The sequence below is a fragment of the Gallus gallus genome, chromosome 1 (genome assembly GCF_016699485.2).
Source record: "Gallus gallus isolate bGalGal1 chromosome 1, bGalGal1.mat.broiler.GRCg7b, whole genome shotgun sequence".
NCBI classification, from domain to species: domain Eukaryota; kingdom Metazoa; phylum Chordata; class Aves; order Galliformes; family Phasianidae; genus Gallus; species Gallus gallus.
In genome coordinates, this window is record NC_052532.1 from 132,520,552 (window position 1) to 132,548,314 (window position 27,763).

At 42.8% G+C, this 27,763-nt stretch overlaps 1 protein-coding gene across 12 annotated transcripts in view; it reads right to left on the reverse strand.

The window, feature by feature from the left end:
* CRACDL (capping protein inhibiting regulator of actin dynamics like) overlaps positions 1 to 27,763 on the reverse strand; it is a 63,599-nt gene that overhangs the window by 11,361 nt on the left and 24,475 nt on the right. For 5 of the 12 annotated variants that reach the window (XM_003640533.6, XM_004938494.5, XM_004938495.5 and 2 more), the window contains 7 exons: positions 15,531 to 15,607; positions 14,421 to 14,583; positions 11,859 to 11,994; positions 11,338 to 11,502; positions 10,647 to 10,715; positions 7,009 to 7,239; positions 2,762 to 4,379 (listed from right to left, as the gene is read on the reverse strand). In XM_003640533.6, the coding sequence (XP_003640581.3) occupies positions 2,762 to 4,379; positions 7,009 to 7,239; positions 10,647 to 10,715; positions 11,338 to 11,502; positions 11,859 to 11,994; positions 14,421 to 14,583; positions 15,531 to 15,597 (2,449 nt within the window). In that variant the 5' untranslated portion in view covers positions 15,598 to 15,607. Of the gene's footprint in view, positions 1 to 2,761; positions 4,380 to 7,008; positions 7,240 to 10,646; positions 10,716 to 11,337; positions 11,503 to 11,858; positions 11,995 to 14,420; positions 14,584 to 15,530; positions 15,608 to 21,029; positions 21,543 to 23,631; positions 23,767 to 27,763 lie in introns of those variants that run through there. The other 7 variants (XM_046901131.1, XM_046901126.1, XM_015277783.3 and 4 more) reach the window with 6 other exon arrangements.

Sequence of the window (27,763 nt, forward strand, 5' to 3'; positions counted from 1 at the left end):
AAACATTTTCTTTGTTGCTTCAAAGCCCAAATTTCCTAGACAATGCATACCAGTTTCCTTCGCCATTACAGTCACTGTCCCACTCCCAGTTCCTCTTCTCGTTTAGAGAACATCTCTCTGCTACAGTCACTGATTTTTGAATATTCTCATGTGCACATTCACATGGGTATTACGGTTTTGCTCTTGTAATAACCCGGTAGCATGTGTTGGTTTTGCCCTTTACAGGATTTATAGACTATCAACCCCCAAAAACACAGCTTAATGTTTTTAATTCTTGCAAGGACTTGTGCTTTTAGCTCTAGAAAAATTCCTTCTCTGGACAGATAGAGTGACTAATTTCACACATCCATTAAAAAGTCACCTTGCAGCTGCACAGAGACCAAACAATCCCCTGCTCATTCCCCAGGAAATGCTGGTGGGCCAGACTGCTGCTTTCCCCTTGGTGGCACAGCAGCCTGCCCGCAGTCCTCACGGGGCCTTTGGTACCAAGAATGCTGAGAAGCCAAAAATTGAGCTCCATCAACCAAACTGCTCCTGTTCATCCAGTGACACAGCAAACTGGCTTCCTGCAGATGATTGTAAAGGAAAAGGGTATTACACCCCCTTGCATTATGATTCCACATCTTGCCTTCCTGTTGAGCAGAGGAATTTCCTAACACGCAGCACGTAGAAACTCCCTCACAGTGCCAAGTGCTCCTCAGTAGCAACCACAGCTTTTAAGGTCGTTGGCCAAAAATAAAGTGGGCAGCCTAGAATACCTGATCGCCAGAGTCTGTTGTTAAGCCACATGATCAACCCCTGGAAGAGTGATACTAACAGTGCTTTTCAGATTCCTGGCACTTACAAAGATACTCTCCTGAGTCACTGGGCTGAGGCAGTAGTTTCAAAGAGCTTACAATGACATTTGCACAGGAGTACTGTACTGTCCAATAAAGCTGTTTTTTACCTCATCGCATCCCATGGTTTAAGATGCCATATAGAGGTAATACAGCAATTCTCCCATGTGATGCTGCTTAATTCCCCCCCACAAAACCTGTTGCTGTGCCCAGATGGCTGGAGAAGGTGGGGGTTCCTCACCCACCTGCAGCCTGTGGTAGCCAGCTCAGGCTGAGGCAGTGACTCAATCCCATTTCTAAGGAAAAAGGTCTATAGTGACGTAGGAAAGAACTGGAAAGACCTCAGGTCAAGTTGGAGTAGAGTGTTCTCTATTTAGAATTAAGCTTTTACTCCTGGCATGCTAAAATAGCAGAATGCATTACAAAGTTGTTCAAAGCTGGAAAACTACTATGATATAATAATGAGGAATTAGATAACAAGACTAATTACTGCTACAGGCTAATCTGAATCTCTGTGTCAGACAATACCAGGCCATACCAATCTGCTGTAATACTGCCAGGTGGAGAGGAACACATCTGAAACAGTGCTACTAGACCAGAAGCACCGGGTCAAACTCCAGGTGTGCACAGCCCTGCCAACGAGGCCAGGCTCTTGGACATACACACCATTTTGTAGAGAACAGCCCTGAGCCAGGGCCAGGAGTCTCCTTTGTCCCAGAGCTGTGGGAGCAGAGGAGAGGCCAGGAGAAATGTGCTCCCCAGCTCCATTTCTTTCCTTTCCTCCTCCTCCCGCACCCATCAGCTCTCACTGCACTTTTGCTGCACCCAGTCTTGCTCACCTTCAGCAAGTTGTCTGTGGGGCCAGGAAGAGGCTTTTGTACAGAACAAGTGGCCTGCCACATTCTAAGGTCTTCTTTCAGCTCAGTGTTTCCTCTCTCCCAGGCTCAGAGCCTGACTCCCAGTGGAAAACAGCAACCTGAAGGGCTAGCTCTGCTGTGGCATGCAGAAACCTCATCTCCTCGCATTCTTAACATCAGACTCATGACCAGATAGACTGGGGCAGGGAATAAGTTCCTCTACATACTGGAAGGCCTAACGATTTTTTTCCCCCCTTTTGGTCACTCTTCGAAGAGAAGAACAGAGTTTTTCCAGTTATAATTGCTCGAGTGTACTTAACTCGTTGACTGTGGTTGCAAAGACCTCAGCTGGCGCTGTCGCCTTTTCTGTTCTCTGCCTGTGGCACACAATATATTGGTCTCCAGAGGACTGAATTTTTTAACTCTAACCCAATTATGTTCTGGCTTACAATACAGACAACTGGGTGCAATTTAACGATCTGCAGTAGACTTGATCTTAGTCCAGCAAGCTGCGGGGTAGCTAATTCTTGTTTTTAAACAAGGAGTGAGTAATGGTAAAGACGAATAAATGAACACGCAAGACTCATAGGAGACAACATATAAATAATGTGCTGAGCATGCCAGGCAGTTAGCAGTATTTCTGTCTCAATACTATGGCAGGGAAAGGTCTACAGGTCTGAGTCATTCACCTCACACAGGGCACTGCACTTAATATGTGCTCCTGCCTTTCGAATTTCCAGAAAGCAGCTCTAAATGGGGACATTTAGTAGCTTGATATTTCTCTTTTACAATACTTGCTAATGCCCTGTATTTGTTGAGTGTCACTTTGAACACCCTTTAAACAATACAATGAAACAGAAAGATCCCAAGTAAAAATGCCTTACTTTGTCTGCTGCTTCTTCCCTGCTGATAATCAAATGGAAGAATCAGGGAGCAACACCACCAAAGGCACAGCCCTCAGCTCCAGCTCACCAGTTTTGAGATTCACACAACAGAATGTGTGAATCACACAAGGCAAGGTCATTCTTCATGAGTTAAGACAACTTTACAAAGTATCAGGAGTCTTACCAGGCACTTTAGTAGGATTCGGCCTTTTCTCCACGTCTCTATCTTCATTTCTGGATTCTGGAGCATGAATAGTTTTGTCCTGCTTCTCCTTGCATGCATTAATACTTGGAACAGTTATGTTTTGCAAGACAGGCTTTTTAGGCAACGGAGGTTTGCTACTAAGCTGTTCAGAGGACTTTGCTTTGGATTTGATCTTTTCATTTAAAGAACCATCAATATTTGTATCGGCTGTTTTTTTGATCTCTGCCTTATCACCTTTGAGAAACAAAGTCAATCCCTGATTTTCTAAGTTAAATTCTGCACTGTATCTTTTAATTCCTTTTGATTCGGATGACAAGTGGTCTCTATACTTCAAGGACAGTGAGGTGGATCTAAGTTTTACTTGAAAAGGATTTTTATCTTCACAGCTTTGTTGATTCGGAGATACTGCAGAAGAATCACTTTGCACCGGAACTGCATCGACAGCTGGAGAACCACAGACAGCCAACATTTCTGTAGACTGGCCCATGTTCTCAGAGTCAGATTCTGGCAGCAAAGCTTGGTTTTTGTCGCTACTTCTTCTATCTTCCAGATCTGATCCCTTCTGCAAGTCTTCACTCAACTTCTCATTTTTCAAGGAGACGTTCACGTTGGACAGGAAGAACTTGGTATTTAATGGATTTTCACACACTGAACCTTCTGGAAAGTGTAGGCTTCTGGTTTTTGGCCTTTCCCGTGCAGAGGAGACAGAGAACTTTCTCGAGGCATTGAGCTCATTGGCAGCTTTTTCATTTTTCTTCCCCAGAATCTCTTCTTTGTGGACCACTGACTGACTGTTCTCTTTGCCAGAAGCAGATGCTTCTGCTGCTACAGCCTTTGCTTTCTCTAGAGACTGGGAAGCATATGATCCCACCTGAGCTGAAGAAGAGGGATGTAAAACATGGGATGAATCTGTGGGCTGGGAAGAACCTATGAAAAACTGCTTGCTAGACTCTGATGACATGGCAACCACCTTCTTTGTCTCTTTGTTACAGCACATTTCCACAGGTACCTGATCATCGCTCTGTATGTTTTCTTCTAACTCTTCCAAGCAAATATTACTATTCTTAGTAGTTGAAATATCTTCTTCAGATGGTATTTTATGTGCTGAAATCACAGAAGGAAGCTCCTTATTTCCTTTATTTAAAGTACTAGTTGACACATCACTGCTCACATCCCCAGACAACAGAACCGATGCTGCTGAGGCATCGTTTGGCTTTTGTACTTCTCCATCTGGAGCAGAGTGCAGAGAAGTTGTGGAGCCTTTGCCTTCTGACATCAGCAAGCACTCAGACTTCACACATGTATCCAGCATTGGTTGGCAGCCCTTCGGTTCATTCTCTGGAAGCAAAGCTTCCTGTGCAACAGCAGACTCAGAAACGGGTTGAGTCACTGCCAGTCTCAAAGCAGGGGGAAGGTCCTCAGGCATTCTGGGCTTCTGCCAGGAAGCCATGTCCTGCACTGCAGATGTGCCACAAGGCACTTCTTGATCACTGGTTTTGAATACAGCATCTGGCAAGTCTGCATGCATCTCCTTTTCATCATCCTCTTCTTCTTCTGGTGTACAGCTCAAATCAGTCAGAGATTCAGACTGGGTCCTCTGCAAGAAAGACATTTAGAAAGCTCCATCACTATGTGCAGATTCGTATGCTGTTGCTTTGTTTTTTTAAACATGGCATTCACAACCAAGATCTTAGACAGGAAGGCAATACTTGCCTCCAACACTGAGTGTGCTGTTTTCTTAACTTACCTACTGGATATATTTTGATCTACGAAGACTCGGGAATAATGCATTTAACCAATATAAAAGCAATCAGTGACATTCTTTTCTGCACAACTAGGGCTTTCATGCCTTTATAGATGGGAAGTTCATCAAAACAATGACCACTGGAGCATCCTTGGCACTTGATTCCTCTGAGCATACGGGATATGTTGTGTTGCTCGTAGGCAAAAAGCAGCATTTGAAAGAGCAAGTCTGTCCCCTTTGTGTTTTGCTACTCCACAATAGCGACAAAAATAAAACAAGCCATTCTTCCTAAAGAGTAAACCTACATCGAAGGAAGAACAAAAAACTAAGAAGCCTGTCAGGTTCTGACACACTATGCCAGCTGAGTATCTACTCCCATGTGGCAGTTTTCTGTCTGATCACACTGTGATTCAGCATTATAATCTTTCCTCCTTTGTGCACAAGTCTTTCCCCCCCCCCAAGAATTAGACTATCTCATAAAAGTTCACAAATATATATGTAGTTATCAGTGAGGTCATGTGATCACATTTCAGTTAAGGACTGGCTAAATATACAGGATTATTTGAAAATGTCATTAAGCTGCTGAATACGCATATTCACATAGGGCTTATATTAGCTCACTGGTTCACTGTAGTTTGTTGGTTAAATATATATTTTGGATATGGGCCCTTGTTCTAAGAACACAAAATTTGCAGTCTGAAGATATTAGGACTTTTGTTTCCCAGCTTCTTGTTTCACAAGTGCAATGTGAAGACAAAGCTACAATGGCTCTTGCGCTTCTAGTGAGGGCTCAGGGATGTAAAAGAAGGTATAGATAAGCCAGAAGCAACGTGTACAGGCAGAGTTGGCCAGGAAAATATTAATAACTGTATTATCTAAACACTGAAACGCTCTTCATGAAAAGCCAGGAGGGCTCAATTAATGTCAGTTAATAGGTAGAATGGACAAAGCAATTGTATGAGAGGTGCTCCATAAGTAGCATCTCCTATGTTATGATGTTGGCCCAGGATGTCAGGGGGCAGATGTCAGTGGTATGGCAGTGGAGGTTGTACCTTCCCACCAATATCCCATTCCATGTTGTTGCTGTGTGACAGATGGCAGCAGAGGGGTGGTCTGACACAATGTTGTCTGATACGGAAGTGTGCATGAATCAAAGGTGTGCCATTAAACTCCTCTATGCAAAAAAAAAAAAAAAAAAGGCACCCATTGACATTCATTGATGCTGAATACTTATGGAGACCAAACAGTGGACATGAGCTCAGTGAGGGGTGAGTGGTGCATTCTGCAGATTTTTACAGGCGCAGCATGCAGGCTCTTGTTCATCACTGGTGAAAACGCATAGCTAATGGTGGTGACTATGTTGGAGAATAGTGTTTTGTAGCTCAGAATTTGCTTCATCAAATACTGCTTTTGTGCTCTTTGGATCTGTTGTAGTTTCCTTGGAAATAAATAGGAGGCATTACTTTTAGGGCAACGTAAGTGTTTTGCTAACAAACACAAAGGTTTGATCAGGCAGTTATCGCTTTACACGGTTTTCCAAATAATTGGCCTCATCACTGTGCTGATCACAGCAGTGCTCTACCAAGCCCAAAGATCACACAGAGATTTTGAAAAAACAGAAAAAATATCAGCTAAGCCACATTTAAATAAAGAGAGAATAATGTCTCCTTTCTTAAGCAAACCAATTTAACAGCTTTAATGTATTGAAAACGTTGAAAGAAACCCCAAACAATAAAGTTCTTTAAAAAAACTGTAAACTTTACTTCTTAGAAGAAAGAAGTAAACTGCAGCCATGCCCTTCACAGTACAAAAAAAATCCAAAACAGATAAACGATGTTATAAAATGATGGTTTAAAAAACAAGACCAGCAAGACGCTGCTCTTTTTCTGCAGACTTATTTTAAGCGTCTGTCGTGCATGTAAAGGCTCGATAGGTTTTGCAGATAGAGACAGGGCTGAATTCAAGTCCTAATACACAGAATTTGTCTCCAGCTAATAGATCACCACTTACTGTTTCTGTACTTTCTGTAAATATCAGTCCAATTACATTTGGGAAGTTAAAGCAGCTCCTCCATCCAGTCTATCGGAGACTAGCATTTCAGAAGATCTTTCAGACCAGGAAAAGCATACAAGCTAATTGTTAACACTTTCCAGTTTTATTTATTTATTTAAGTAAGGAATGAAGCACTCAGCCCCAATTTCTGCATCGCAGACAAGACACTAAATTGCACTTCATGGGAAATTTCTTCAATTGTGACACAAGCTGCTGTGTCACGAGAGCTGAGAAGCGATCTGATAGTATTTAGGCTGCTGCTACTGTCTACTCCAGATATGTAGCCCCATGAAATAGCAGCTATTAACAGCCAATGAAATACCCATGCCACAGTATGCCTTTTCTTATCACATCTAAATCTGAAACACAAAGTCCAGAAAGAACTCCCTGTTTTTGTGTCATTGGCGACACGGCTTATTTGCACAATTACCTGAGAAAATCTTCTCATTTTACTGGACCTCTGGTTCCGGGGCTTTATTAAAAGCTTATGTTTAGCAGCAGAGTTATCCAAGCACGAGGAAAGCTCAGGTGGAGTTTCAAAATTGGCAGCAGGTGAAATGCTGCTGTCAGAGTCGTGGGGAGCTTTCGTTTTAGCACTTCCATGCCTAGGGTACAGCTGCCCATCTGTAGAGCGAGATCTGGAATGAGGACCCAGTGTAACCTGAAAAAAAATCCCCAAGCATAAAATCAGACAAAGGGACCAATACATGACGATAACAATAAAGAAAGGGGTGTGTTACTTTGCATTTTAAGGCCGCTTCTTTTTCCTTCTGAGGTCCTTTGAAAAACACTGTATTTCTTAATGTCACACACAGAACACTGGCATTAGCAACAGTGAATTTTTAGCCACACGACTATTAAGGTATACTGCCCAGTGTGGAAGAACAACTGATATTTATTTAACTAAAAGATCTAAAGCACAAAAATACATGGTCAACATGTTTTAGAAGACAGATTTATGAAGAGTACTCTGTTAGAGAGCCTAAAGGGCTGGTTTCCTTTCTGGGTCTCTCCTCCAGCTTCTGTGCCTATTATGCTCCTACCCACAGTTATGTCTGGTTGGAACATCTCTAGCTTCCTAAACTGCACCAGGGCTCTTCCAGCTCCACAACACCCTCCCAAAGCAAAAAGAATAAAAAATCAATGACATCAATGCCAAAGTCAGCTTGCTTTTTTTTTTTTTTTTGCCTCATGTACTTACATTTGCAAAATAATCAGGGAGTTCACCTGAAATGTAACATTTCATTTATAGGCTATTCTGGGAAAGGAAATGACAGACAATTCCTACTAGTGGCCTGGAACTTCCAACCTGAACAGTAATCCATCCAAAAACAACTCCTGAGTGCTCCAGAGGATGCAGTACTTTCATAAAGCTGGAATTCAGCTTCCCTTGTGCTTCACAAAAACTACCCGAGTCCCAGAGCTGACACAATAAGGAGACTGAAAAAAATATGAAAAATGACTCGAAACAGGCTTCTTCCTTTCTCTCTGATTCAGTTTTTGCAAATAGGCAAAATGATATTTCTAACCTATCTGTCATAACGTTAACATAACCTCTGACAACTCTTGATAAGACTCCCTTTGTGGGCTTGAAATTCCGGTTCATTTCATCAGAAAAGCTTTCCTCCTTTGTCGTACTTTGTTCTGCCGGGTGGAAGGCTCTGGAAGTGGTATTTTATCAGAGAGGATGGATTTACATGAGAACAGTGTAGATTTTATATTTAGGTAAGGGAAAAGCATCAGCATTTCCTGTAAGTAGAGTTCTGCATTACGCACTGCAGATAAAGGACGTTCTGTAATATACCTGGGGTTCGCTACAGTTTCCTGAATGGCCAGGTAAAAACTCCCATTGATTTTAGGGGAGGTTGGATCCACAGCTTTCGATCATGCTTTCAGTTATAAAAAATAAAAAGCATCTCAGCCACTGAATAATGGATGCTCTCATTAATTTCCACTCTACAATATCCGCAGCGTAGTACTCAAACATGACTAATGTACAACAAACGATACGTGGCTGCATTATACATTAGTACCTAGCAGTGAATACATTGACATTTCAGCTCCGTGACAAAGACACAGCACATGTTCTCTTTCAAGGCAAATCACTACTTGCCTGCCTTGTTTTTTGGTTTGTTGGTTTTTTGTTGGTTGTTTTTGGTTTTTTGTTTTTTTTTTTTGACTACTGCTTTTCCTCGACAACTTGCATATCTTCTCTTTGGCAACGCTGAGCACTGGAGAATACACTGGAAAACTGAGAATCTGCTTTGTTTTTCCACTTACATTTCAGCAGCCCAACTGAATGCCAGCACTGAGCTGACTGCAAAAGCTGCCTGTCTCACGGAGCCTGGCTCCGGCCAACTCTGCTGGAGGAGGTACCAGCAGGAAGACCCCATCCTGCAAACCTCACACACACACAGCTCAGCTGCCCTTCAGCTGGAACCGCTGATTAGCACGGGGAGGGGGAAGCAAATAAGACCCATTCCAAAAGAGTGGATGGGATCATCATGATCTCTTTCTTCCTGTTTGAGCCAGGAAGGATTCCAAGACACAGCGAGGTGTCACCGCTATCTGAAATCTCAGTGTTACGTTGTGCAGAACTTCTCATCCCTGTGAAGCAGTCTCCTCTGACTTGCAGGAGTGAGGCTAATCTCTCTGAAATGCCAAGCAGACCTTGCAGTTTGGGAGGAAAGCATTCTGATGGTGCTACTTTATGGCTGTGCTCTGAAACTAGACCAGGATAAAGAGTGCTGTGAGCTAAATGATGGGACACGTGGAAAAAGCTGAGCAACCACAGAGTCACAGTGGCGTCTCAGGAGTCAGAGAGTGAGTCAGAGAGTGAAGTTAATGGAACCAAAGGGAGACATAAATCCTTCCTTAGCCAACACACATCTGGACTGAACACTATATTTACAGTCTGCCTACACCAGATTTCAAGAAATACCTTCTTCACAAGTTCTTTTTATTCTTAAAAAATATTACGACCTTGCTGCATATAAGCAGATTTTCAAATGGTTTCATGCGGAATCCAACGAGCAAGGCCAGAAATCTTTGCTGAGCCCTGCTGCAGCTGGCCTTAAAATACATTTTGCTTAATTAGCAAGAAGGAGTCAGCTCAGGACTAGCTTCTCTATTTCCTCTCTGCAATTCCCTTCCATTCCTCCTACTATTTCTAGAAAACACTCTTTCTTTTACCCCCCGTGTCGTTTCTACCATGACTCCAGCTGCAGACAACTAAAAGGGACTCTTCAGAGCCTTTCAAAACAGCTCTTTAATCAGCCAGAACATCTGACTGCTGATTGAAGAAAGTCATCTATTTGCTTGTACTCAAGTCCTGAAAATATCACTTCAGCAGAATTCTCAGCTTGTGCTGGTTCACGTGGCCACGATCCCACTAAAGACTTCACCTCGGCATCCTGAGCAGTAATGTCAGCCACTATCATCAAACTGTTTCTGTAGCAGTGTGAGGTAATTTTGTATTTAAATCAAGAGTTTGGGCAGATTTCGGAGGATCAGAGGCTTCCAAGGCCAGGTTGGATGGGGCCCCGGGCAGCCTGAGCTGGTGGGGGGTAGCCCTGCCCAGGGCAGGGGTTGGGGCTGGGTGGGCTGTGAGGTCCCTTCCAACTCAAACCATTCTGTGATTCTGGGATTTAGATATTGTTCATGGCTCCTTAACGAGCATTCTCCCTTAACCTATGCATGTAACTTAACCAACCTTTACTGCAATTTCCCATCTTTAAAAAAAAGATACTATTTTAGTGTCTAAATCTGATTGGTTGCTTTTGGAGATTAAATCACGTCTGTAAATTTTGCTAAAGGATATAAACTATTTTAGAAGGCTTAATTATTGTTAAAAGGAGATTACTAGGTGTCAGAATTATGCTGTTAAACAATCATAACTTTATACTAGAAGGACAGGCATTAAAAAGGCAAAATGAATGGACATGCAACTACATACATACAAGATTGTTTTTGCAGCAGACAGGCAAAAAAGTAATATTTATGCCTTGCGTTTCTTAGAAGACTACTACACGTAATTGCTCGGCTCTTAATACATTTGGCAGAAGTTACCTGTTCTTCTTCTTCACTGCCTGTTCCAGCTAAACTCAAAGAGCTAAGGTGCTTGTGAGAGTCAGAGAACTGTGGGATGGAATGAGGAAGAGATTCAGTAAAAGATGACAAATGGGATGGATATACTAGCAGAAAACATCTACACAAAGCACACAGAGACTGACAACATAAGTTGTTTCTCTCAGTAGTCTTAAAGATTAGTACGGATACTGCAAACATAAAGTAAAAGACACGCAGATAAAGAATGAAATTATGTATAACAAAACTACCATTTAAAAAGACAAAACAGCTTCAAATTATTTTATGATTCTTTTTTCTATGACAGACTAGAAATACATTAAAGAAGAGAGCTCTCTTATCAGCACGTTCAAGGAAGATTTTTCAGGCTTTTTTTAAGACTGCAAGCTCTCTGTAGTTCCCGAAAAAACAGAATCTCCATGAATGCACACAAACACACTTTCGTTTCCAGTTCTGCATTTTCTGGAGTTATTTTGACATTTCATCGAGAAGAGAGATTTTAAGTAATTGTTTTCAGAGACAGAGCACTTTCTCCCTTCAAATAAGGTATTTCTGACTTGTTTGGAGGTAAAGTAGCGATGCATATAGCAAGCCAAATAATTCATTCTACCTCCCACACATAGGCGAAAGAAGTAATTAAACACTGCTTTTTGTCAGCACCAGAACTACTCACTCTCACTGTCGTGCCTGAACTTAGGATTTCCTGGAACAAAGACATTTCTGGAGGGCTTCTTGGTAATCCATCGTCCTCAGAACTGGTCCCAGCATCATCTGTCCTCTTTGCATGATACCCAAATGGAGGCGGAGGTCCCAATTTCATGGTAGGCTGGAGTTTCATCTTCAGTATGGCAAAACAAACATGAAAACGTGATCATGATGGAAGTTTCCCCAGTATGTTTTCTAGTTCAGGTCAGTGAATACCTTTACGTTATCTTTGTAACTGAATAGTCAAGAGAACAGGACATCTCACATTAGAGATTCTCTTTAGGAGACAAACAGCCTATTCATTTCACAAATACCTTTTCAGTAGAACCAAGGTATGATACCACTGTCTGATTAATGCATGTAACATTTGATTAAGCTGCAGACAGATATTACTTGCTAATGTAATATTCAACTATAAACATTATAAAAGAAGTCAAGCCTGGGAGGACATTCTGGTTGCGTTTGAAAAAAGTACATTGTGCAAATTACCTGTAGAGCTCTAATTCGATCAGAAACATTTTCTTGAGAAAATACTCTTACTGGCCTTGCAGACTCTTGTCCAATTTCAGGGATGAAAATGCTGTCATGAGACAAAGCTCTGCTTCCCATAATGCCCTTGTGGGCCCTGGAATAACGTAACAAACAAGTGAAAACACGCGGAATTCTTTTGCAGTCCTTTTAATCTTAACTCAAGTGGTCTTTTGCAGTGGAAGACAGATGTGCACAGCACTCATCACATCTGCAGTTCCAAACCTCTCCACAAATACAGTCGTTCAGGTGAATCTATGCAGCACTATTCAGGTGAATCTACGCACTATGCTTGCAAGATCCCATGCTTTACAACAAGACCATTGGGATTTTCCTTTAAGAGCCTGTGGCCATGTTTTTTCAGGGTCATTCTTTGTGGCCTGGTGAGAAGAAGCAAAGAAAGCTTTGCAGGTAGCTTCTCTCATGTTCTCATTCCTACTTTTGATGGACGCAGCATGTAACTTATCTTAAAAATATTACGTGTGGGGGATGAACACCTTGTTTCTTCGTGGGAATGTTAGTGGAGACATATGGGTACAAAGCTGGCTGCTAGGAGGTCTCTTGCACTCATTTTCCTCAGCTTAGTTCACAGCTCAACTGAGCAGGGACCAGAAATGTGTGCATATGGCATTTCTTCTGGGAATCCCTTCTTTTAGTTTTTTAAAATATGACTGCTATGAAATGGCAAAGCAGAATGCAGAACTGCTTGGATTCAAGTAACTATCAAGCTAATTGAACAGACTCCCTAGAAAAAGAGTTGTGTGTATTTTTGGATCCTAGGTACTGTCATAGAGACTTTCAGAAACATAAACAAACACGGCAAAAAGTAACATTTTCCTTGCAATGTCTGCTATAAATACATTTGATAAAACAATTGCAGGAAGAAGTTAATCTGTATGCCTGCTGCAGAAGGAAGGAAAGCCTGCTGTTTCTTCTTAATGCATCAGAGACATTAGAAGAACAATTTATCTGGGTGAATATGTGATGTCCGCAATGCATCCAAGGTCAGAGAGCTATAGCAATTTGTAAAGTGAGTGTCAGTCTGGACTGCAATGGCTGTTCAGTGTACCGACATCTTACAAAGATTGCAAGAGCTGCCAGCTAAGCAGCATTGCTGCATGTGCACCTTTATCCCTGCGTGCTGTCCTTGCTTTCTCTTTCTAGCAGACGCATACCTCCCAGATGTGTAGTGGAGGTACTCTAGATGTCTCCTCAGACTATGAGTGCCCTCATTATGCTTCCTTCCTTTCGTGGTATTTCATGGTCTTTATCTAAACAAGTATTAAGAAATAATAATTTGATAACCCTGCAAGCAACGCACAGAGACATGGCAAAACCAGCCAAAGACCATACCCACTGGGACATGAGCAGAGCATGAGGGAGAGAAAATCTCACCATCTATGTCTTAAAAATATACTGTTGGGAAAAAAAAAAAACAAAAAACGGTGTCGCCCACTGTTAGATCTGCTGCTGCCAACTCGGAACTCCTGGGGCTTCAAGCTGGACTACTGCTACCCTTGCCAATACTACTTGTTAGGAATTTTCTTCGGTTGTTTGGCGCTGCCTAGTGGCTGCAACGCACAATGCCGTTTCGAATGGATAGGATGGGTTGCCTTTCTTGCCCCTCCGCGCAGCTGTAGCTCCCGGCTGCGCTCCATTCAAGGACAGAGGTCCCTCTGTCCATCCAGGAACACGTTTGATCTTTGTATCGCGTTTCTCACGGTTAATTTTGGATGCAATGTAATAGATAACATTTTTTGGAAAAGCCTGAACGAAAGCTGGAGGTATCAAGATACGGAGACTGGGACACGTCTTGTTGAACTTCAGACACTAATAGGTACCTGTGCTGGAACCAGTCACCCTAGGCTCCCGATTACACTCAGTGGGTAGAAACAGGCACATCTAGAACATGGTTCATCACAGCAACTTCATATGTCTACACAAGAATGGTACAAGCTTTTTCTTAGAAATGCTGACTTCTACCTGCTGATTGTAAAAGGCAGCTGGTGACTAATTTAGATGCAGGCATTTATCCTTTGGTCAGATGAATCCCAGCTATGCAGAGGAAAGAAAAGCTTTAGAGCCTCCGATTCCTGCTGATTTCAATTGCAGTCATCCCCTTACCTCTTTCATGCTTTCAAAATCTGGCATAAATGGTTAGGCGTCTACATTTTTTAACAATCCTTATGAGATACGTCTTAGGAGTATAAGAAAATTCTGATAAAATAAAAGCTAAGCACCTAATTCCCTTTTTTGAAGATGAGAATTACAGTCTTCTGAAATGATAACCCGGGGATTACTTATGCTTAAACAAAAGCTTTATTAATTATTATTTCTTGCTGCACCCCATCCTCTCCACTTGTAATTTGCCTTGCCTCAAGCATTTCAATTTGTACTTTCCTGAAAAAGGCAACTATTTGAGAGTGCAGCATTCTGGACAAGAAGAGGAGGCAATTTAGGATATCTTTAATCTACAGATCTCATAGCAGCGATGTATTTACCAGCCACAGTCCAAAGACTTACTCGTGTTCATCTTCAGAATCAAAACTAGCATGCATGTCATGTGAGGCCGCCACATCACTTGTTGACTGGAATAGCTTCAGATTGCTGCTCCCTGAAGAACTTTCTTTCCTTTTCTTTTTAACAAAAAACTTTTTGAAAGATTTGAACTTCGATTTTTTCTTTCCTAAGTGAAGAAACATAAAGAAGATGCAACCAGCAGCATTTGCAGGCTTTCAGAACAACAATAATTCCCATATAATTTCTTCATAAGTGGATTTTTTTTTTCCTGGAAGAGGAAACACAGTCTGCTCTTGCATTAACATCTTTCAAGACTATACCGATAGCATGAAATTACTATTATCTGAGAGAATGGATTGCAGTGTTTATGACATAAAAATAACCTACAGTGTAGGATCTTTCCTAATAGACTTTCTACTTGCCTCTTGAGATAATTAGACTGTGAAGAAAAACTTTGGTATTAACAGCCTAGTTTATAGAGAAGAAATTACAACTTGGAAACACATTGCCTTTGTTCAGCAAGCAAAATAGTGATGATAAGGACAATGTTGTTACTGAAAGCAATTTAAATGTGGAAATGGCTTACTTAGGTGAAATGTGCAGTATCAGGAGGCTAATGCTTTTACAGTGTCAGTTATATAATACATTCAAGAATGTTTTGAATGCTAATTATAAGACTCAATGGATCGCAAAGTATTAAAACAGATATCAAGCAATAATCTTCAAAGACAGTGATAGTCTGCTCAGCAAGGAAAGGCCTGAACCAGCATCAGTTCCTGGATCCATAAAGAATTCAGCATTTTGCGCAAGACAGCCCAACAACCAGTGCCTGTCCCGTGTAGGTTGGGATGACAGCATTGGAAAGCATCCCTACCAGTGTTTCAGTTATTGTTGGATCTCGTTGGGTAGAAAAGTGAACTGTCACAAGATGCTACAAAAATCTGACTTCAAGAGTCGAGAAATGTCAAAACTGCCACAGGTCTTGGAGGCAGAAGGAGAGAGAGGCAGAATGCATTCTCTAAATGAATACAGTCACTTCTGTGACAGAGCTAAGGTACTAAAGCTTAAGAAGTTACAGCCCTTTTTGTTCTTTGAGGAAGGGAGCAGTTCTACCTGAGTTGTCTTCTCCATATCCTTCAGTCTCTCGCACCTTAGGGTCCATTGTCCTTGGGGAACTCATGTGACAGTCACTAAAGAAGAGAGAAAAAATGTCAATTATATCAACCAAATAGCAATACTTCAATAGACACATACAGGCAAGGTACAAAAATATAAAGATGTAAACATTTAATATGACATTGTAAATAAATACATAAGCAATATACGTCTATATACACATACCTATTTATAAACACATGCACAACACAAAAATATTCCATAGGATGAAGCTTTTTAGGCTATGGTATAATCAATTCCATAGAATTATTTCCAATTAATAAGGTGATGACGCACTACAGCCCAGGTAATCAGCTCACTTCTCCTTACTGAGAACTGAGTGTAATAGATTCTTGAATGCTTCTGAACGTGTGCATCAGAGGTTTGCTCCTCTGAGTCTTCCTCTCTGCTCCTATTCAGCAGCACAGACATGTCTTTGTGATAATCACAGCATTTGGGTAACATGTTCAAGTGAAACTTTGTAAAGAACTGCATGTATATTCAGTTTTTATTTAACTTGGAGTATTCTACAGATCCTAGTTTTAATTCTTTTTTAAGTAATTTGTGAAAGATTAATCATTCTTTTTACTCCTTTATTCATGCAGACAAAAGTAAAAATAAAATAATAAATTGTCTTTCTTCTTTGCTTTTTGGAAGCAAAATACCATGTTCTTCATTAAGGTTCCTGAATTAAAAAATACTTCCAAACTGTACGCATCCTGAGCACGATGGCAGAATATCTGTAATTTCAAAATAATTTCCAGAAGAGTAGTCAGTTTGTGCTCTCTTTTCTCTATCTGGAAAACTGTGATTTCATGGTTGAGTCAGTATAAAGTCATGGATGTCACTCACTGGAGGATGACCTAAATACCATAGAGGAACTCCTTGGGTTGCACTGGTGACAGATGCTCATGCCAGAACGTAGACCAGAGCGTGACTATACCACAGCTACTCTAAGCCCTTGAAATAAGAGCAGGCTTAAGTAATGAGGCTCATAAATTTAGAGAGTTAAATGGAAATGAAATATTTATTACTGGAGCCTAAACCATGACGCATTGCCTAAAACACCGGCGAGTGCTCGATCCAGGCTGTGATGGACAGTCATGTGATGGCACCAGCAGACACTGCTGCTGCCCACCAGCTCCAGTGCTTCTCCACTTCCCCAGCAGCTGGCCAAGCACCTTCATCATCAAAAAAGCCCTTTCACGTATCATATCATCGTATCATATTACATCATGTTTTTATATTTTAATATATAAACTGGGTGCCACAACTCACACCCCCAGCTGTATCCACTACATCCACCTGCCACTAGCTGAGGGTCTACTATTTTTATCTGTTCACACATTACGCTCCACCAGTTCTGAGCAGCAAAGCCACCAGGTGATAAATACCCCTTTAATGGAAGTACTACTTTGAGCAGAGGCATGTTTCTTCTGGTATAATTAAAGCAATTAATATAATTTAATTTCTGATGCTCTAGAAATGCGTTGCTATCCCATCTGAAACCTTTGCAGCCAATTTCATAGGATGATTTAGGTTGGAAAGGACCTTAAAGACCATCCAGTTCCAACCCCCTGCTGTGGGAGTCTAATCTCCCATTAGACCAGGTTGTTAAAAGCTCCATCCAACCTGGCCTTGAATGCCTCCAAGGTTGGGGCATCCACAGCTTCTCTGAGCAACAATTTTCTACAGAATAAAAATGATTTTAAAAAGTGAACTCCACCATTATGTCAGTAAAGATCTGTGTGAATGACTTCTGACATTCAAGGTTGTGAAGAGCATTTCCATTGCATCCACCAAACCTGAGGACAGGCATATATATGATAGGGGTGTGACAAACTTCTCTCCTTGCTTGGGAGAAACAGCATGATACTGAATCCTGATGAGCTTTCTTTCGGCCAGCCATGTGTCTAGATGCAAGGTCCTCACTCTACTCCTGACTTCCCCTGGCCATTCTTCAAGTCTGTAATACTTTTGCAATTTTAAGGTTATTATAGGAATCAGTGTACCTTTCTAAAAAGTGTCTCAGACCTGAAGAAGGCAGCCCAGCTTATCTGTATTCCTGTACCATGGTGCTGGAGACAACTCTTGCAAGGGAGTACTGGAACAGCAGTGTGTGAGGAGTGAGGCCTGGCCAGGTCCCATGCCCACTACTGCCAGAGTCATCCCCGACCTGCTTCCACGGGTTACCTGAGGGATGACCTGACTGCTTTGCTGCAGGTGGCTGTGGCTCAGGTTTGTAGTTTCAAAGGCAAGTCTACAGTCTGAATCCAGAGCTGGCACTTGGATCCAGCTTACCAGGCCTACGTTGGTTCATCAGAGGGGTATGATGTTCACAGAGCAGGAGGCTGGGAGCTCTCACGGCCGTTGCTATGTTGTGAAAACACTGTCTGAGACCCAGATGGCGAGGTGCGGCCACACGCTGATGACTGAATGTCAGACTGGGGAGGAGTTTTATGGCTGCTGTAACCAAGGAGAAATTTGTTTGCACCAGGAGATGAAAGGGCATCCTCTTTGCTAACCTGTGGAGGAGAGCTAAGCAAATCTCAGAGGGACTGGAACTGAAAAAAAATGGCCAAACGCTTGGCAAAGGACACAGTGGTCTGGCAAGAGGTGGGTACACGCAGTCACCAAGCCTGTCTGCCTGACCATTTATCCTAGGATGTGGGCAGGCTGGGACCTTGATGGCCGAGCCGCCACTTTAAAGCTGACAGATCATTTTAGTCAACCTTGATTTCAAGTAAATGCTTGTGCTGAGACTTAGTCATATGCTTAAGTGTTTGCTGAATTACAGTTTACACCCAGCTCAGCATCTCAGCCAGCCTAGTGCAAGGCAGTCAGTCAAAATTGATGATGACATTTTTATTGGTATGGGGAAAGTTGCTTTTCCTTCCAAGCCCTTCCTTTCTTTCCCAAGTATATGAACTCAGAGAGCTGTTCTCACATACCTCCTTTGTCGTTGTTTTTTTTTTTACCTTCAGCAGAAGTTATTTTAACAACATCTTTAGGTAGATATTCAGCCTTTCAAACTTTTTCTTCGGTGTCCAAAACAAACTCTCATTCATCACATGAAAGATTTGGTTAAAACATGACACTTAAGAGGAGAAAGAAAAACAAGACGCCGTAGTTCCACGTGAGTATGATTATACCTGCTTGTCACTTCCCTGACGTAAACAGGAATTTGCTTAATCAGGAGCTAAATGTTATCTTCTTCAAAGCTTTCCTTAAAATCTATGACACGTAAGTTTAATAGCTGTTCAACAAATTGCTGACAGAAGCACCCACACGCAGCAGAGTGCACTTGCATTCGGATCCTGAAGCTGTGCCAGGGAACAGTATCCTGTTCTGAGGGTACCGAGAACTCTCAGCCTTCTCTCTTCAGCTTCTCCAAGCCTTGCTAAGCTTCAAGGACTAAGTTAAGTCTGATGTAAAAACTCACTGGGATCCACATCCATCAGGAGCGTGTTGCTCTACTTCCTCTGTCTTAGCAAGGGCAAGATTTACCACACTAACGGCAGTTGTACTTTTTCTCTCTTCCATTTTTTTTCCCCTCAGGAAACAGAACTCTGCTTTATCAATTTATTATGAGATTTTATGAGGCCAATATGTCTGATGATAAACTGCTAAATACTACTCAAGCTTATAATAGTATTTTTTCTACATTAGACATTTCCCAGCAGATACTGTTTTTCCATTTCCTTCTTCCTTCCTGTTCTCTTTTATTATGAGCTAAGACACAGGAAACACAGCTAAGAATACATGAGTGCAAAGAATATAGAAGGAAGGTGGCATGGCAACCCTACCCCTCCCAAATGTCACTGCATTCCAAGTGAGTATCAGAAAAAAAGAAAAAAAGGGGGAAAAAAAAGCACAGCTGAAATGAATGGCAGCAATTTGAACCTTTTATTCCCGCGATTGCAAAAACATTTGCTTGCTAGTAGGCCAAGCTCTTTTAAAAATCTGAACTTGGGAATATCATTTCACATGAGGAGGAGACCTGCCTTTTTCTCTCTCCAGTGTCATGATAAGCACTAAAATCCTTACTGGTTTTACTCAGCCTTGTGGATTTAAGAAAGAAAATGCAAGAAGTCAGGGGGTATAAAGAAAAAAGGTTCAGAAAGACTGCCCTAACTGAGCCAGGAGCCAAACAGAAAGGCTGTGTTTTGAGGATACTGCACAACAAGGTACAGGAGAAGGATGAGTGGGCAATGAGCTTGTGATGGTGAAGTGCCCACAATAATGTTCAACGTGCCTCTCTGCTCAGACCTCTTCCTCCTAATAGAGATCCCAACTTGACCCCACTTCAAGCTCTCAAATGACCTTCAGTGCTCCCAAGTTGTAAGGCTGTCACCTACCCCACGATAAATCTCTCACCTCATGCCTAATTATAAAATCATTTGCAGAAGTCATCAATCACCTTGGTGTTATTAGGAGAAACCTATTCTCTCTTCACCAGGTCCGTCTCCAACAGAGCAGGTGTAAGAAGCACAGAACAGAGCTGCACATGAGCCAGCACTATACACACAAGCACAGATATTGAGAGCATCCTCAGAAGCAAGATGCAGGTCCCTGGAAATCCAATTGGTTCGTATAAAAACATCCAAAAAACACACAGAAGGGGACATGAGAAGTTGTTAACAGCAACGCCATTTCCAAAGCCATGCATCTTACTTCTCCAAACCTTGCAGTGTCAAAGGAGTACAAATTACACTTTTTATTCAGCCTCCGATTTTTAAATCAAATGATCAGATACACTTGAGACCACACTTGTATGCATGTGGTCATCCCAAGAGCTTTGTCAGGTCTCCCAAGCACTCTCATTGTGACTGAAAGGCCACTTTCTCTTTCTACCACATCAGCACCCATACAGCATCTGTTCATATTCCTCCTGCATCCCCATTTTTCTGATGAGTGATGCACTGAAAATAATTTATCCAGAGCAGACCTGCATTTTTTAAGAAAATTACACCGTCTTCCTCTACTATACCCACATAAATACCAAAGACAAACTAAATTCCAAACCAAGAAGAGAAACAGCCCGTCACTTTTTATGTACAACCTCGCTTTATGTTTTCAGAGTTGAGCAGATGATTATCTCCTTCCATTTTACTCAAAGGTCTTGCATCGGTAAATGAAAAATAATCACACTGCAAAGTCTCTGACTTCACGTGTTCTCTGCTTTCTTTTCTTTTTAATAGTTTAGTGAGTGTCCATGGGGACAGCATCTTCAAAAACGTGGTATTTTCACATATGGTTTGCTGTCCCAAAAGATGACGCTTTGTCAGTTTGTAACTCATCTTTATCAATCTCACAATGACACCTTCCCCGTCCTTTTTTAATCTGCACTATTGGTTAATAAAAGTCTCACTCTCTGTGCATGTGACTGACGTTTCCTCCAGCTACTGCTACTTTCACAGGATGCTCTCATGTTATTAGAAATTGTGTAGCACCCACCATGGTGATGCGCTGAGAGCCTGTGTGCCGTTCCCAATGCCCGGAGCAAGGCTGGCACTGATGAACTTTGCTTCCCCAGCGTCCAGAGAGAGCCCCAGCCTGATAATGTCTTTCTCCTTAAAAGCTCAGTCTTCTACGGATCTTCCCATCCCTCTCCTAGCCACTGTCAAAATGAACAGAGCTGTGAGTGATTTACCTTTCCTCAGAAGCGACTACCTATATTTTGAGTAGTTGCACAAACACACAATCTTCCAGTGCTGCTCCTCGTGCCAATGCTTGCTATTCACAGAATCACAGGACATCCTGGCTTGGAAGGGACCCCCAAGCATCACTGAGTCCAGCACCAGGCTTCACACAGGACTGCTCAACATTCAGACCATATGATTGAGAGTGGTATCCAAACACTCCTTGAACTCCAGCACTCAGGGCTGTGCCTACTGCCCCGTGCAGCCCATTCCATGCCCACCGCCCTGTGGTGCAGCCCCTTTCCCTCACCCCCAGCTGCCCCTCCCCTGACAGCTCCATGCCGTTCCCTCGGGCCCTGTCGCTGTCACACAGAGCAGAGCTCAGCGCTGCCCCTCCGCTCCCTGTGAGGAGCTGCAGCCGCCATGAGGCCTTCCCTCAGCTCCTCTGCTCTGTGCTGCGTGCACCTCACACGTCTCCCCCTCTATACTCCTCACCATCTTCGTAGCTCTCCCATGGAGTGAGGAAGAGCCATCCTCTCATAGTTTTATATCCTTCTTATATTGTGCTCCAGTGTTGCAGGAGGTGGAGGACTTCAAGCTCTGACACAGGCAGCAGCAATGTATATGGCTACTGACATCCCACTGTCACCCCACACCACCCCTTTTCCTTGCACTACTCCCATCTATCACTCCAATTCCTGTTGCACAGTATGTGAACATACGGTGGTGACCAGTGTCCCTGTGGTCACTGACTAGAGAGTCAGCAAGGAGTCTCCAGTGCAGTCCTCTGCTGAAAGGCAGAGGGGTGACGAGATACAGCTCACTACATGGGACCTCCTCCCAGGCCTGTGCGTCCGCAGGGTGAGACCTGCCTTGACCCACACATCAGACTCCCCAGGCTATGATAGAAGAAAAAGAAGCAGTTATTGCTGCTTTCACTTCTGTTGGGCAGTAGGGCAGTTTCCCTCACATATCCAAGCCTAACTCATCTCTGGTGCATTTGTCGGCATTATTTTCCATGGACCCTGCAGACTCTCATACAGGAATCTCACCAAGCCTTCCATGCCCTCTGCCAGCAGCACATTCCTTTCTCTATTACAAACAGAGCATTTCCAAGGGATGGGGAGAAAAGCCCTGCTATTTCTACCTGTTTGTTTTTCAAGAATTGATAGACCTGCCTTCTCTCCCCTTTCCTACAGAAAGGCAAGAGGCTACAGGACAAATACCACACAAAACAAGCTTTCCACCCAAGCAGCTCCTGAAGAACAAGCCTTTTGCTCTTTGAAAAAAGTATGCTGTAACAAAATCCACCAACCTATGAGAAGAAACCACTGCTTGGTCTGATTTCCTGGCACAGCAGATACACTATCCCCCAGAAAGGCAAAAGGCAGCTCTTCTTCCCTAAGGGAGCTCAATAACTCAGGGGTAAACACCTTGTCAAAGGTCATATTTTGCTCACAGCAAAAGCCTTAGCCTGCATGCTTTCTTTAAACAGATGTTAAAATAAGGAACGCAAAAGCAAACCGAACATCCACATAAAATAATTAAAAACAGGAAAAAAAAATTATGTAGGCAAAACAATAAAACAAAACCACATGAAATGCATTTGACCTACGTAAAACAGCCTTTCAATGGAAGTTTTATATTTTTTGTGATTTACCAGAGGGCCCAGGAAAGCTATTCTACCAATACAGAAAGCATTAGTAACAGAGCAGTTAGAGCAAGGAAAGCACACTGACACAGTCTTCCTTCTCAGCATACAGGATAATGGAAGCACGGTTTTCTTTTTCCTTCTTCTTCTTTCACAACAACACAGGACCTCTCCCAGCCAGCTCCCTGCAAAGATCAGCTGCTACACTTAAGAGAACAAACAGCTCAACACACGACCAGAGTCTGGGGCTTGAATCAGCTGTTTTACTGATAGAAGCACAGTCTGCATCTTGAACTTCAGTAGTACTAAGCGTGCACACAGAGCACTTTGGCTAATATTGGTCTGATGGAGTTCATCCTTTTTGCACAATAACAGCCTAATGTCACTAAAAGTTAAGGCCAGGTAAAGTATTAAATATTCACTGTGACTCTCCTTGAAAAGCAATAGAAAAGAAAGTAAAAAGACTTGCTTTAGTTAGAACAAAATTACATTTGATTCTACATGTCGCAATTGTAATTATTCTTCAATTCAGCACTGGGAACATTCATGAAGCCATTTCACAAAAATAATTACACAAAGCCGCTTGGTATTCAGAGTGAGTATCAAAATCAACGTTGTTATAAGGTCTCCATGGGTTTAGATTCTGTGAAACAGAACAGGGCTTTCAGTGATCCCCCCTGTGCTCTTTGGAAGCATAAATGCAATAAATTGACTATACACACACACACACACATGTATTTTGTGGCAAAGAAAGAATAAGACTCACCTGGAAGCACAGCAAGCCCCAAGGAACCCTCTCTTTTAGACCCGCTGCCCCACCAATTAGGCTCATGGAAGTGTGCTCTTGTACAGAGCGAAGGTTAATGGGAGCTTCAGATACTGAACGTCTTTAGTGCAACCCAGAATGAGATCCTTATTCAGCTTCATCGGCTATTCAGAACAAAACTCAGTGGGCCAAGTCACCCAGACAAAGAAATCAATTGCGACTGCTCACATCAGATCTGAATGTGGCCCAATTTTCATCCATTCTGCACCCACCTATAATGCGTTGACTGTCTACTCTTGGCTACGTGAAGTGTGACGCAGTCAACGGTTTTATTCCAACCCTCCTATTAAGTTTCCTTAAAAGTTAAGGACAGGTATTTTCAAATGATGGGTTTACCCAAACACAGAATACAGCTATATCCAAAGCCTACTTGCAAATGTTTTGCCATGAATACAATGAAGAACAGTCTGGTTTGGCCAAGCACAAATAAAAGGGAAAAATGCATGAAATAAAGAGAACAAGATATTCTTTACTGAGTTCCTCCAGAATTCCTGTGCTGGAAAAATTAAATACCTACTGTAATCATCCATGCACCATGCACAGAGTAGCTTTAACACTGAATATTTAGAGCCGAGAAAAAAAGAAGGTAGGGAATGTAAAGAGAATGAATATCCTAAGGGAAGCGTTAGCCCTTCCGGACAGAGATACCCCAGCCAACCACCTGAAACTAGTCAGAATATAAGCTGACTGCTTTCCAGAAGCTGCTCATAAGAGGTGCCAGGGGGCCCTCGGGCCCAGCACTCCCCAGTGTCACTCGGTGGCCGCCCATACCGCTCTTCTGAGCAGCTTCAGTCATGTTCTAACCTGGAGTCACCTCGGATGCAGAGGTAGAAAGCAGCCATTCCTCCAAGCAAACAAACAGTCCCTGTCCTGGGTCATCCTAGCACAAAGGAGCAGCGGGGATGGAGCCAGGTCCAATGGGAGGGCGCTGTAAGGCGATGGGGAAGGGGAGCATCCTCCTCTGCTTTGCCACTCTGCAGGTCCCTGGTTGCGTGCTCTGAGGCCAGTTTCCTCCCCAGGGTTCACACCAGCTGTCCAAGGGGGATGGCCACTGTCAGCGTTGACCTCAATCCTCTGAAACTTCCTCAGGCAACGGTGCTGACATATTTCAGCAATAACAGCTACCTTGTAAACACATTCCACATTCCTGTTTTGCCAAACCCCACAGGCCAAATGCAAAGCTAACTGGCTGCATGAGGCTCTTTCTGAAGAGGTACATGTGGCAGGCTTTAACTGGGGATGACCTAATTGAGTCTCTTTGTCTCCTAATTTAGTCCTGCTTGGCTTTCAAGTTGATAATCATTTTCCTGAGCCCAGATGGGAAAGAGAAGAACCACAGTTGACTCCTCTCTCCTCCACCCTGAGCAACTTTCAAACCACTTTTAGAAAAAAAAAAGGAGCAAGAGATTTTAATGCACAGTCACAGCAATACGTGACAACTTTGGGGGTTCAGGAATAAGTCTGTTTAAATCGGGAAGTCTTCCTAACCAAAGCAGTTTCTCAGGTGAGCAGGCTGGAGGGCTGCTTTCTGACCCCATCACAGTGAACAACACTGCTGAGTCCTTTCATCTTTTCTCAGAACTCTCCTTCACAATTTAAAAGAAAAGCCACAATCAGAATTTCACAAATAGAAGAGTCCTAATTTTTACCATTTATTCTCTCACTACATGTACTTGCAAACTTTTCCTTCCTCTTATCCATTCAGGTCACGTTTGTTATTTTGTGTTTGAAACAGAGGAGCTATTTTCCTGCAGTTCTCCCGTCCCTATGTCCTTGCAGGTCTATGCTCTGTGCTTCAAAACAAGGAGATGAGCAAATGGAAATTAGCGTGACTTGCTCAGATTCTCATTGTCCCCTTTGCTTCTTCCCTGCAGCAATAACGGCCATGAAAGCAAGAGATCTTGCCAGTCACTCTGCACGTTTCACCTCCCGCTGCCACTTCAGACTTGCAGGCTTTTGGAATTCAATACCCTGATGGGGCTTAACAGGTTTACTGCTACCGTTTTGGAAATCCAGAGCTGAGTCTCTGGCGTTCTACACCACCTGCACCAGTCCTTGCACTGAGAAACAGAAGCATTTGCACGTGTCCATTTGCCCAGGACAAGTGACAGGGAGTACATGCGTTGGATACTCCTAAGAATACATGCAGAAATTTTAAATGCAGAACGAGATGAGTAGAGGAGATTGGAGAAAATATGAGAAAGGAGGGCACTGAAGAGCACAAACCTTCCACGACAGCATTTATAACAAGCCAGGGACACATTCACAAGGAGGGCTCCTGCTTCTTATCTATCCAGAGCAGCAGAAAAATATGCTACCAGTCACAGTGTCACGCTGATTGTGTGTCCTCTCTCATCTGCAAGACAGATGGATGCAGCCCTGACAGCGCTTTCATCTTAACTCAGTACTGGAGGACAGGTGATAAACATCAGTATGCTGCGCTTCTACTCCTCGGGTTTAATTTCCTAAGAAAACAAAGCTTATGTGACTGCACTGTCTATCTCCCTTTCTCCCCTTTTTCCCCCACCACTCCTGAAGCCATTGGTCCTTTACAGCTGGGCTGGCAGCAGAAGGCCAGGGGGACTTTGGGTGCAACAGAGCAAGGAGAAGGGAGGGGACTGACACATGAAGGCCTTGTGGAAAGAGCACAGGTGGATGAGCACCACAACAAGGGAGCATTACCATCCCAAGAGCCCTTGGAGGGGGCCCCAAGGACCACTGCTGGAGAATGCACTGGGAAAAATATCTCTCTTTTTCCACATCACCTATTTGCCCTCAGTCTTTTCTCACTTTTGTTGAGTTAGAAGATCCCATTGCCACAAAACTCCTATATGCACATTTGTTCTTGGTTACCTCTCCCTCTAGACAATGGAGAAAAGATACTTCAGAAATTAACAGATCTACATCTCCTCACTGGGAAGAGATGCTCTCTGCTGAGGACAAGAGGAACCCAGGGTTACCCAGATGCTCACAGGTAGGTGCTCTGCATTCCCATCCCCACTGCCCTATTCATGTGTCAAGGGAGAACCAAAAACCACACAAAAACCTGAAAATGCTGTTTACAATGGGCAAAACAAAACAAAAAGATGGGAACTTGCCCCATTTGTCACCAAGCTCCTTTCCCTGAATACCTCACAAATGTTTTACTCCAATACTCAAAGCAGAGTGAGATGCAAGTTATTAATTTACAAGTATGACAATATTATTATGGTTAATTTTACATGTGCAGGCACTTAGCTAACTAAAGGTGGGAAATATTTGTCATTAATTCAAACATTTCCTGCCTGTGATTCAGCAGATATAACCTAAGTGAGCTGCAGAAACCCAGCATCACATGAAGAGCTCTCATCTACCAGCACTTCTACATGTGACTGTCCAATACTTGAGCTCTGCCTGACTTAAATGTGCACAACAGAACATACTGCAGCATTCACAAAATAAAAAGCATTAGTATCCAGATGTCAGAAAAGCTAATTTCACAGTATGCTCTTCCTGACACAGGAATGGGAGCAGAGAGGCACACAACCTCCCTTCAGAGAACCTCTGAAAGGTCTCAGCACCGATCCCTCGGACAGGTCCAAAGTCAGAGATGAAAAGGTTGGCACAGCTATGATGGGGAAGTAAGCATTCAACAAACAAAGCAGCCTTTCTCCTGTCCAGTGACTTACATCTGTTAGTCATAAACTGTTTTATCCACCAAGGGTCTTTACTGCTGCTTCTGCAAGACCTATAACTACCAGATGCATTCTGCCTGTGAGCTCCCTTCCACTCCAGGGTCTTCATGCATTTCCTTGCCTCTTCCAGTTCTTCAGTGTAGTCTCCTGAGCAACAGCATGTTCAGGTACACTGAAATCTCTGAGCTCTACATAGGTGTGTCAGGATAAAACTTGGGCACACAGTCTCAGAGAGGACCTCCTGAGCATTCAGTCCCCTGTTGTTGCTGGCAAACACTTCATGTAATCCTTTCACAGGCTGACTAAAGCCTCCTTTGAAAGCAACTCAGTTTTCCCCATTCCTCTGACTGAAATGGTATTCTGGAAACCTATAGCTGACGATTAGAAACTTCCAGACT